The 12,230-nt window shown below is 37.8% G+C and overlaps 3 protein-coding genes across 3 annotated transcripts in view; all 3 read left to right on the top strand.

The window, feature by feature from the left end:
• LOC134824860 (uncharacterized) overlaps positions 1 to 2,769 on the top strand; it is a 13,859-nt gene extending 11,090 nt beyond the window's left edge. Inside the window, exons 2-6 of the mRNA XM_063836838.1 lie at positions 490 to 553; positions 761 to 839; positions 1,131 to 1,267; positions 2,012 to 2,126; positions 2,386 to 2,769. Of these exons, the coding sequence (XP_063692908.1) occupies positions 511 to 553; positions 761 to 839; positions 1,131 to 1,267; positions 2,012 to 2,126; positions 2,386 to 2,566 (555 nt within the window). The 5' untranslated portion in view covers positions 490 to 510 and the 3' untranslated portion in view covers positions 2,567 to 2,769. The remainder of the gene's footprint in view (positions 1 to 489; positions 554 to 760; positions 840 to 1,130; positions 1,268 to 2,011; positions 2,127 to 2,385) is intronic.
• Positions 1 to 12,230, top strand: part of LOC134825063 (LIM/homeobox protein Lhx3-like) — a 667,636-nt gene that overhangs the window by 321,872 nt on the left and 333,534 nt on the right. The window lies entirely within an intron of this gene.
• Positions 863 to 12,230, top strand: LOC134824859 (uncharacterized). Its single transcript, XM_063836837.1, has 6 exons — positions 863 to 873; positions 10,005 to 10,068; positions 10,269 to 10,347; positions 10,639 to 10,775; positions 11,523 to 11,637; positions 11,872 to 12,230. Exons 2-6 carry the CDS (start codon positions 10,026 to 10,028, stop codon positions 12,050 to 12,052), a joined length of 555 nt encoding a protein of 184 aa, XP_063692907.1. The 5' UTR covers positions 863 to 873; positions 10,005 to 10,025; the 3' UTR covers positions 12,053 to 12,230.

The following is a 12,230-nucleotide window of genomic DNA, read 5'->3' as shown; positions in this document are numbered from 1 at the left end:
TGAACTTGGTCAAAGTAAAGAACGTTGTTTCTCTTGATATTAACTTACGTCAATTAAGTGGACTGGCTCCGCATATAATGAGATTATCATACGACCGACGTGACTATATTATGCATACATAATTCAAAATATTTTATATGCAGAGGCCGAGGCATGCCTTCAGTTAAGTTTTGTTTTAGGAAACAGTCCCCTCAGTGGTGCTTGTCCCATTCAGTCTGAAGAAATAAGTCCTCGTCAACACTGTTGATTTTGCCATTGAAGCTTTGTTATGGGTAATTGAAGTTTAGAACTAGTACAAATTTATTTGTAAACTACAGTCATTCATTTCGGTTAGCATGCAGCAGTTTTTAATGACTTTGATATGTCAAAATATCAATATGTTAAGTTGTATATTGACATGTTCATATATCAATATGTTATGTTGTATATATATTGATATGTTAATATATCGTAAAACAAAGCAATAATAAGATAAAACAATCCACTTTAGCGTATCGTCAAAGCAGAAAAATGAAGGTTTTCGTGATCCTGATAGGAGTCTTCTCAGCTGTCTGTAAGTAATGTTTATTTTTTAGAGAATAGAACATCGTGTGCTTGGCTAATTTCTTTCTGTTAACGAGTGCCACCGTATGATAATACAACTGCTTTGTTATGCAATCGAACAGACTGTTGTTACGTTTAAATAAGATTAGAAGATTTTAAGGATAAATAGTACAATACAAATTTGAGAATAAACAACGTAAACAGTAAACACCCACAGCGGCGGAAGTCATGAAGTGTAATGGCGCTGATGGCGCCACTGCCGAGGCCTGCGTCGACGGAGTTGTCGCATGTACATCGTGAGTTGACTATTCCTTTTTTTAAATAATTTGATATTTTTAATTAATAGATACACTCGAGTCATTGATGAATGGTCACATCTCACATGTCTAGTTAACAAATGAACTTACAATATTTTGACTACTTTGATGTAACTTTCAACGGGTGTCTAACCCACATCGAACCCAACTCCTTCCATGTTTTACATTCAGCATACTATTAACAACAACAACAGCAATTTATTTAAAAAAAATTATCAGCATACTATTACTAACTTTAATACACCAATATAAAATCCATCATTCCCTCAGTCCCGTTTGGTCGCAGTACGGAGGTCTGAGTGCTCAAGAGTACGGGTGTGGACCATGCCCTGATGACAGTACTGCGACATGTGCCCAATGCGTTGCCGAAGCAGAAACCGGATGTAACGTAAAAGTAGCAGCTCCAGGTAAATCTGAATTTGCAATGGAGACATAAAAGACATAATAAATCAAATTTTGAACTATATGATCATTGATACATAAAATACATATCAAATTTTGCATATCTGACATTTGTTTGTTGAGGGTCTAATGAACAAAAACAAATAACGAACAGGTCAATCATTGCTTGCTAATTGGAACATAATTTGGCGCCTCTCTAATAATGTTCCCCATTCCCGCTTCCCTTTCGTATTATTCCTTACCTGGGGACCCTAGGCTATAATGTTCATAAACATATGAAGAATAAAGATGCGGTGGAATGACAGGCTGATCGCCGCTCAGTAACTTATTCCTTGCAGTGTTCATTATAATCATTATAATCATCATTTATCAAGTCCTGGACTCTAAGTGTCTTATGCTGACCGAATGTTAAAATCCATCCCCACCTCTTGCAAGGCACACATATCTGCCTCCACCCCGCCAACGATTGACGATAGTGTCACTGTTTGCCCTAACTCCACCTCCACTTTGCGTGGTGGGCATTGTCCCCCCTTTCCAGCTGACGTTTTGCCAGCAATAATCCATAAAACTCCTAGCCTACCCATTATTCTGTGCTCCCCAGAATCCAGATTAGCTTAAGCTATAACATTACTTGTAGGTTTATAACCTACCAGGACGCGCGCCGAGTTGGACTCGTCGACGGTCCTTTGGAACAAATATTTTACGAGTATCACCCGTTAATATTAATACTGACACCCATCAATCTTCAGCTGAAGCAAAAAAGTTCGAGTGTTACGACTACAGCTTGGTAAAAGAAGCATTGGTGGCATCCAAAACAGCGACAATTTGTCACGCTGAGAAAGCCACTGCCATCGCATGCAACAAGTACGAAAATGAGGATTCACACCAAAATACAAATAATCAACTTGTTTGCTTATCACTTACTTATCAGTTATCACTTACTATCTACATATATTACATATTTACATACGTAAATTAACAGTAGTTTATCAACTTTAAGTTTCATTATTACAATCCCCTTCCTTGCTATTATCTAGTTTGGCACTTTTTAGGTAACTAAGTATCAAGTATTAATCTAGAAAGTATTGAATTATTTGAAAAAATTAACCGCCCAATATTTCAGACCCGGGAGTGCAGCGGTAGCAAAAACCTACAGCGTGGCTAACAAGGGTTGTGGACCGTGTTCTGAAGCAGCGAAGAAAGACAAAACCTGTTTCGACTGCTCCACCGACAAATGCAATTCTGCGTCAACTCTAGCGTTTGTTTTGGCGCCCCTCTTGGCAGTTTTCTTCCATATGATGTAAGAAGACCGAGAAAGGAACAAAATATTTAGAATAGACATCATCTTTTAGTGTTATAATTTCAATTTTTTAATGATCATGAAACATTTTTCTGGTTAATTTCAAAGTTTATATGTATTTTCTTCCGGCTGCTGCACTTATCAAGTTTACTTATTAATAAAACCGAAATCTCTTTGTAAACGATTATTTACTTTTCTCATTAATAACATTTATTTAATTTATAGTTACACATAACCAGCGTATATGAATGGCATAATAATGTCAATGATAAACACGAACAATAAAAAGTAAAAGATTGTGGGGATATAATATACAAATGACATTAAATTAAGATCTAAAATAGTAATACAACATAATAAGTATTTGAAATGAAATGAGGTGTTTATATCCCGCTCAAATGGTTAACCAACAACACAAGGAAGGTGGTTAACCATGTCAGAGCGGTTGACTGTGAGTAATGCGAGAAAGTGTGTAAATGTGAACAAAAGTATGACCCATTATTCCAAACCTTGAAGGGAGACCGGTTAATTGGATCTGGAAACTGTTACGGAGAGTCAAATATTTTTGAATCGACTTAAAAATATTAAATATAAGCTCATATATTTTTAAAAACTTAACAATTAAAGCACACAAAATAGTTCTGTCCACTGACAGAATTGGACTCATATGTGAAATTAAGACTGGTGCTGAAATCTGAATCCCATGCAGCTAAGGATCGTAGGTGGGACTATATTAAAATCGTAGTCTGGGAACTAACTCCTTAGTACAGACTAAACGCGTTTGGGTTATTCAAAAGGTCAAACGATCTGCACCTTGATTTATACTAATGAACTTGTTTGACACTATATTATAGCGAACACTGAGCAATCGTTCGAACAGTGGCTGTATAAAACCCTGTCTATATTCCTTACTATGATAGAGGAGAGATTGTCCTCGAATAAGGCGACCTACTCTCAAACGAGTGAACAGCAGGCTACTTTTACAGTGGCGAGGTTATTACTGTATTGTTCTACGATCTGTATGTTGACCCTTGTTTCCTCCTCAGCAGGATATAGTTTACAGTAACGAATACCCACTTACTGGGCCGCGCTCAGCCTGTCATTCCGCCTAATCTCTATTATGAACATGATAGCCTGAGGTCCCCAGGTAAATACCCACCAGTGGACAGGTACCGCTAGATAATCAGCCAAAAATATCCACGGCAACGGGACCATTCCCTAAACTTGCTAAAAAAGTAACCACCAAAAAGGACTAGCATGTGAAGCAAAATATAGACCCTTATTCCTCCCACAGAACAGACTAATGTTATTGGTATTGTTCTAGATTGTTCTCCGACAACTTGCGATCTTTATGCTAATCGCGGGTTTCCTAAGCGTCATTGTGAGTTAAGCGTAGATGATCAGCATCCTTCACATGACCTCAAACACCCTCATGGACCATGGTTCTAGTGTAATTGTAAGCACTTAGCGTAGATCAACATCTTGTTGGTTACGTCTTACGAGTGTAAAGTACCATAGTAGTTATCCATTATCCAACATCCAAAAGGATGGCAGCAGGGAAAATACAAATGATACAAAAACGAAATAGCGTCACTGCGATCCTGATGATAATGATTACTCAGATAAGCCAACGAGGATGATTAGATCGACGTGCTTCACTCACGAATGTTGATTTGGTATCTAAATTGTGAATGAATGATTACCAGTTCTCCTGCTCACTAATATCCGTCAGTCCCCTGTTAATTATCATAGGTACACAGGATGAACGTCAAATTTACTATCATTTAAATCACTAACAAACACAAAGCCAAACCACGAATTCCCTTTCTTTGAAAAAATTATGAAAAGATAAATAAGTCTATATCACAACTATAAGCACTACCAGTATAGTAGTAGTACCACTACCAATATAAGCACCACCAGTACCAATGACCGGTGGACTTTGCACAATGCACATGGCTTCATGAGGAACCATGTGATCTGGTTTGGGGTGACAGCTATGTTTAAGGTATTTTATGTAAATGTTCACGTGACGTCATACTCCTTCATGTGACGTCATACTCTCTCACGGTTACTAAGAACTTGGCTTTACATCTTTGTATTTTAATACTGTTTATCTTTCATATCTTGTTAGGTCAAGGTGAACATAAACGAAACAGCTTGCTGGCCGATAATGAGAGTATTTCATCACTTATTAGTTGAAGCAAACTTTGGGGATGAAAATACTGTACATTGTGCACATAGCATAACGTGCCTATTGAAACATGATTAACAAAATATCCTTACTTATACTGTGGATCGCTTTCAGTTTCACTCTGCCGCTCCACGCCATTAAACCGCAAGATAATAAGATCACTTTCACTTTCTCTCTGTGCGAGAGCAGAGCACTAATGACCATAATTCAACATATTCTTTGTTTATACTGGGGTGGGAGATAAGTGCAAGTATTATGGAATACTCGTGTATCTGTACACATATTCTTTGTAATTATTATTACCTTATGCGGACCCCAGGCTTGAGTGTTAATAAAGACAATGAAGATGTGTTGGAGCGACAGGCTGAGCGCCGCCCGGTAAAATTAATATTGTTCATATTATATTGTAAACCAGCTCGATAGTAAATCTTAAACATAAACAGTTTATGTTTAAGATTTACTATCGAGCTGGTACGAATATAAAGGTTACTGGGAGTCGCTCGGCCTGCCATTCCGCTACATGGCAGGCCGAGCGACTCCCAGTAACCTTTATATTCGTTTGTTCACGCAGCTCGTTTAGGTTTAAGTTTATCACAATATCCATAATTTGTGCGTGGCTCCGATTATCTTTTACGCGTGGCTACCCTAGGCCTAAGGGTACCCTCTGTACTGTTCTAGCAGGTTAAAATTAGGAGGCCTAAACAATTATTATTAACATTGGCCCTCTGACTCGGGCCCATATTGCCATTATGAGCTCAACTTTGCTGCGTTCACAATATGCTCCCCATATTATAGATATAATTATTTGTCTATTGTCCTTAACTTAAAGTTAATACCTTAAAATCGAGGAAGCGAATATTTTATTCCGCGTTTAAATTATCTTTTCGTTATTATATTAGGACGCAATGAAACTACCGGACCACGATGTACGGGGACTTGCCACCCCATGGCAACATTAAAATATATCGACTCTGTTACATGTATGTTTTACATGTCCATTTTGCTTCGTAGCTCGACAAAATGGACATGTACATACATTGTACAACAGATTGGCAGTCTTCATCACCTTACCTTTTAATTTTAAAATCATAAAAAAACTAACTGTTGATACCACAAAATTGAAAAATTAGGATTTGCACCACTCATGATGATAATATCAATTGGGTATAATTATGTTATTATTAATATTAGTGCAAACCTTCTAAACAAATTTTAACTGCATTCTAAATAGCGACAGAAACTTAATCAAATCGCTCATTCTGAATGGGAAATTTTGTTTGACTTTTTCGAGAAACCCGCTATAGTTCAGTTAATTGTGACGGATATTTTTGATACGATTAAAACTAACTTTCAAAGTTTCAAAGCTATTCTTTAAAATAGCTTCTAGAATAATATTAGCTTCCTTCGGCCTCCCTGTGACTGCACGGCCATTGTAGTGATTAATACTTTTAAAGATTACTTACTAGATCGTTTAGTGAAATATGCACTGGCGTCTCATAAATTAGATTCCCAGATTAATGAAACAAATACTCTATAATCTTATTCTTAATTGTGTTAGTCTAGAGAAACGAAAGCAAGTGGGTCACGGCACCCGGTTCCCCCTTAGTGCTAAGGGATGCATTTTCGGACGTTATAGTGGTCCCCTAGCTGGGGGTGCGTTATTGTAAGGGGTGCACATTTGGGATATCAGTATTTTTTCATACGACTGAATTCTAGAACAGTGGAAACTCTCTATACCGTGATTCTCAGGGGGAAACGGAGAAATGGTCACGGTATAAAAGTCTCACGGTGTAAAGAGGCTAGAGACACGGCTTAAAAGGTGACAAATTTATTTCACTTGCTCGTGAACTGATTAAAATTGATAAGTGGGACACACATCTAATGAGCCCGGCTAGTTGGATTGATTATACCGGCAAAACGGTGGAACGTTCCTAAAAGAGTGGACAGTACGGCGGAGCTTTCATATTATACCCTAAACACGAACCTAAACACATCTCATGACTGACGAGAAAGATTTCGTGACCTCTAAACATACTACGTGACTCACGGAGAGTTGTCACGACTCGAGTCACGGCCGGTCTGTTCCGAATAATATCAAATTTAATATGTAATAATAATCTATTCCCTAGGCGAGGCCTCGAAGCCTTTATTGTTTGCATATCGAAAGAGAAAGAAACTTACACTTTACACTTACACTTTACACTTACACTTTACACTTTACAGTTTACACTTACACTTTACACTTACACTTTACACTTACACTTTACACTTACACTTTACTAAAACTTACACTTTACTAAAACTTACACTTTACTAAAACTTACACTTTACTAAAACTTACACTTAACCTGCAACAAAAGAAGCTATCGACAGAAACATTGAGCACCTTTTGTTATTGTACCGCAAACTATAACAATCAATTCGAAACACATTATGCGTTTATTACTATAACTAGTGTAACCCGTGCCTACGGGAATCAATGTGATACAGCTCATGGAGTGATTGTAGTCAGCCAGCTCACGGTCTCTACAGGAACTATACTGAAGTTCGACATGAAAAGTTCGACTGTCGAACTATATGAGTAAGGTACGCTAACTTGACTCTAGTTTGGCGCGTACCGAAGTTCGACAGGGGTGATTTCTGGAAAATTTTAATTGTCGAACTAAAGTACGTGAATCACAGTGGAAGACAGTACGGCGGAGCTTTCCTAAAAGGGTGGACAGTACGGCGGAGCTTTCCTAAAAGGGACAGTATGGCGGAGCTTTCCTGAAAGGGACAGTACGGTGGAGCTTTCCTGAAAGGGACAGTACGGCGGAGCTTTCCTAAAAGGATGGACAGTACGGCGGAGCTTTCCTGAAAGGGACAGTACGGCGGAGCTTTCCTGAAAGGGTGGACAGTACGGCGGAGCTTTCCTGAAAGGGATAGTACGGCGGAGCTTTCCTAAAAGGGTGGACAGTACGTCGGAGCTTTCCTGATAGGGACAGTACGGCGGAGCTTTCCTAAAAGTGTGGACAGTACGGCGGAGCTTTCTTAAAAGGGACAGTACGGCGGAGCTTTCCTAAAAGAGTGGACAGTACGGAGGAGCTTTCCTAAAAGTGTGGACAGTACGGCGGAGCTTTCTTAAAAGGGACGGTACGGCGGAGCTTTTTTAAAAGGGTGGACAGTACGGCGGAGCTTTCTTAAAAGAGTGGACAGTACGGCGGAGCTTTCCTAAAAGGGTGGACAGTACGGCGGAGCTTTCCTAAAAGGGACAGTACGTTGGAGCTTTCCTTAAAGGGGACAGTACGGCGGAGCTTTCCTAAAAGTTTGGTTATCACCCACAATAATAAATTTAACAAGAATATATTCCCCTCGTAGCCTTCATTGTTTTAGTTTGCAAATCGAAAGAGAAAGAAACTTACACTTTACAGACGATAAAAGAAGTTCTTAACAGAAACAGAAAGATTGGGCATCTTTTGTATTGCAAACTCATGAATCAACGGCTTAACCCATTGGGGCTATATTATAATTGTTGTCTTTGTAATCATGGGACTCTGAGCTTGGTCATTAAGCTGTAGTATTAAGTGCAAAATGGATATAATTATATACGCTATATGTATATGGTATTTAACATATGTAACAATTTATTCTATCGCGTCGTAGCTTTCAATAGTTTATAAGTGTCCGTGTGCCTAAGTATACAGCTAACGTAGCATCATACTGCGGTGATATAGTCAGCGACTCTGCACTCTGGTCCGCTTCAATTGATTAGTTTAAAACTTGGGGGAGTTATAGAATTTACAACTTAGTTTGTTTATTAAAATATTATTGAAAGAAGTTTATTATTATATTTTATACTCATTTGATGACTAGGTATGGGACTATGGGTGTTAAAATGTGTTCATTGCAGTTTAATCGAGGCTAGTTGTATATATTCAAACAGTCCTCTTATAGCTTGATTGACGATGTCAATACCTCACAGCTCGTGCCTCGTAGCGGCCCAGTTGTGCATCGATACAATCTTATAGCATAGGTGCAGTGTGTTTAAATGATTTTTACGGACATAAACACTGCCTTTGAGAATCTCAAAAGCAGTGTTTTAATTTTAAAAATATGATATACTTTATTTTGTTTCGAAAAGCTTTTTCAGCCAGTCAAACTAAAAGATAGACGTAGTGACTTTGCTTATTTTTATAAATATTCGGTATTTACCAGCTCAACTGCTTTTATAATTTAGTTGTGCCATACGTAGATTACGAGTATTTGTGAGTTTGTTTACCACAATTAGGTAAATTTTCAATGATCGAATAAGTGCAACTTCATTTTATCGCTTATGACCAAAATTGAGACTTATAGATTAAATCACTGATTTCCAACAAACTTTCATATTTCACGAATAAAACAGCAATGATTGCATATAATGTAAACTCAATATAAGAGTTACTCTATCCTTAACATCGAGTCCAAGGTTTTTGTGCTTTCCACAATGCAGAAACAGAATGCTCAGTAACACAAGTAAGAGTAGAATAATGAAAGAGAAAATACTTACACCCTTCCACTCTTTTGGTATATCGATCATACTAGCCACCCTTAACTTTGTCGGCTACGAGGATAGGTACGCACTTGAACGGGACACGGGCTGCCGGATTTAAAAAATTAGAAATTAACGATCCGGTCGCATACTAATCGTGATATCATCGCTGTTTACGATAATTAAAGGCTGAAATAGCAAAAATTGCAAAAATCTTCTGCTAAACTTAGACTCCAAGGAATTCTTCGGAATAGTCTCGATTCGTGAACTTGGTCAAAGTAAAGAACGTTGTTTCTCTTGATATTAACTTACGTCAATTAAGTGGACTGGCTCCGCATATAATGAGATTACCATACGACCGACGTGACTATATTATGCATACATAATTCAAAATATTTTATATGCAGAGGCCGAGGCATGGCTTCGGTTAAGTTTTGTTTTAGGAAACAGCCCCCTCAGTGGTGTTTGTCCCATTCAGTCTGAAGAAATAAGTCCTATTCAACACTGTTTATTTTGCCATTGAAGCTTTGTTATATTAAGCTTTGTTATATTATGGGATATTGAAGTTTAGAACTAGTACAAATTTATTTGTAAACTACAGTCATTCATTTCGGTTAGCATGCGGCAGTTTTTAATGACTTTGATATGTCAAAATATCAATATGTTATGTTGTATATATATTGATATGTTAATATATCGTAAAACAAAGCAATAATAAGATAAAACAATCCCACTTTAGCGTATCGTCAAAGCAGAAAAATGAAGGTTTTCGTGATCCTGATAGGAGTCTTCTCAGCTGTCTGTAAGTAATGTTTATTTTTTAGAACATCGTGTGCTTGGCTAATTTCTTTCTGTTAACGAGTGCCACCGTATGATAATACAACTGCTTTGTTATGCAATCGAACAGACTGTTGTTACGTTTAAATAAGATTAGAAGATTTTAAGGATAAATAGTACAATACAAATTTGAGAATAAACAACGTAAACAGTAAACACCCACAGCGGCGGAAGTCATGAAGTGTAATGGCGCTGATGGCGTCACTGCCGAGGCCTGCGTCGACGGAGTTGTCGCATGTACATCGTGAGTTGACTTTTCCTTTTTTTAATATAATTTGATATTTTTAATTAATAGATACACTCGAGTCATTGATGAATGGTTACATCTCACATCTAGTTAACAAATGAACTTACAATATTTTGACTACTTTGATGTAACTTTCAACGGGTGTCTAACCCATATCGAACCCAACTCCTTCCATGTTTTACATTCAGCATACTATTAACAACAACAACAACAATTTATTTATAAAAAAATTATCAGCATACTATTACTAACTTTAATACACCAATTTAAAATCCATCATTCCCTCAGTCCCGTGTGGTCGCAGTACGGAGGTCTGAGTGCTCAAGAGTACGGGTGTGGACCATGCCCTGATGACAGTACTGCGACATGTGCCCAATGCGTTGCCGAAGCAGAAACCGGATGTAACGTAAAAGTAGCAGCTCCAGGTAAATCTGAATTTGCAATGGAGACATATAATAAAGACATAATAAATCAAATTTTGAACTATATGATCATTGATACATAAAATACATATCAAATTTTGCATATCTGACATTTGTTTGTTGAGGGTCAATGAACAAAAACAAATAACGAACAGGTCAATCATTGCTTGCTAATTGGAACATAATTTGGCGCCTCTCTAATAATGTTCCCCATTCCCGCTTCCCTTTCGTATTATTCCTTACCTGGGGACCCTAGGCTATAATGTTCATAAACATATGAAGAATAAAGATGCGGTGGAATGACAGGCTGATCGCCGCTCAGTAACTTATTCCTTGCAGTGTTCATTATAATCATTATAATCATAATTTATCAAGTCCTGGACTCTAAGTGTCTTATGCTGACCGAATGTTAAAATCCATCCCCACCTCTTGCAAGGCACACATATCTGCCTCCACCCCGCCAACGATTGACGATAGTGTCACTGTTTGCCCTAACTCCACCTCCACTTTGCGTGGTGGGCATTGTCCCCTCTTTCCAGCTGACGTTTTGCCAGCAATAATCCATAAAACTCCTAGCCTACCCATTATTCTGTGCTCCCCAGAATCCAGATTAGCTTAAGCTATAACATTACTTGTAGGTTTATAACCTACCAGGACGCGCGCCGAGTTGGACTCGTCGACGGTCCTTTGGAACAAATATTTTACGAGTATCACCCGTTAATATTATTACTGACACCCATCAATCTTCAGCTGAAGCAAAAAAGTTCGAGTGTTACGACTACAGCTTGGTAAAAGAAGCATTGGTGGCATCCAAAACAGCGACAATTTGTCACGCTGAGAAAGCCACTGCCATCGCATGCAACAAGTACGAAAATGAGGATTCACACCAAAATACAAATAATCAACTTGTTTGCTTATCACTTACTTATCAGTTATCACTTACTATCTAAATTAACAGTAGTTTATCAACTTTAAGTTTCATTATTACAATCCCCTTCCTTGCTATTATCTAGTTTGGCACTTTTTAGGTAACTAAGTATCAAGTATTAATCTAGAAAGTATTGAATTAATTGAAAAAATTAACCGCCCAATATTTCAGACCCGGGAGTGCAGCGGTAGCAAAAACCTACAGCGTGGCTAACAAGGGTTGTGGACCGTGTTCTGAAGCAGCGAAGAAAGACAAAACCTGTTTCGACTGCTCCACCGACAAATGCAATTCTGCGTCAACTCTAGCGTTTGTTTTGGCGCCCCTCTTGGCAGTTTTCTTCCATATGATGTAAGAAGACCGAGAAAGGAACAGAATATTTAGAATAGACATCATCTTTTAGTGCTATAATTTCAATTTTTTTAATGATCATGAAACATTTTTCTGGTTAATTTCAAAGTTTATATGTATTTTCTTCCGGCTGCTGCACTTATCAAGTTTACTTATTAATAAAACCGAAATCTCTTTGTAAA

Source organism: Bolinopsis microptera, chromosome 13 (assembly GCF_026151205.1).
Source record: "Bolinopsis microptera isolate Bmic1 chromosome 13, MBARI_Bmic_1.0, whole genome shotgun sequence".
NCBI lineage: Eukaryota > Metazoa > Ctenophora > Tentaculata > Lobata > Bolinopsidae > Bolinopsis > Bolinopsis microptera.
This window is presented reverse-complemented; position numbering and strand designations above follow the sequence as displayed.

Coding starts and splice junctions, on each gene's coding strand:
- LOC134824859 (XM_063836837.1), top strand. CDS start 10,026: ATGAAGGTTTTCGTGATCCTGATAGGAGTCTTCTCAGCTGTCT. Junction 10,069..10,268: donor AGGAGTCTTCTCAGCTGTCT/GTAAGTAATGTT, acceptor AAACACCCACAG/CGGCGGAAGTCATGAAGTGT. Junction 10,348..10,638: donor GGAGTTGTCGCATGTACATC/GTGAGTTGACTT, acceptor TCATTCCCTCAG/TCCCGTGTGGTCGCAGTACG.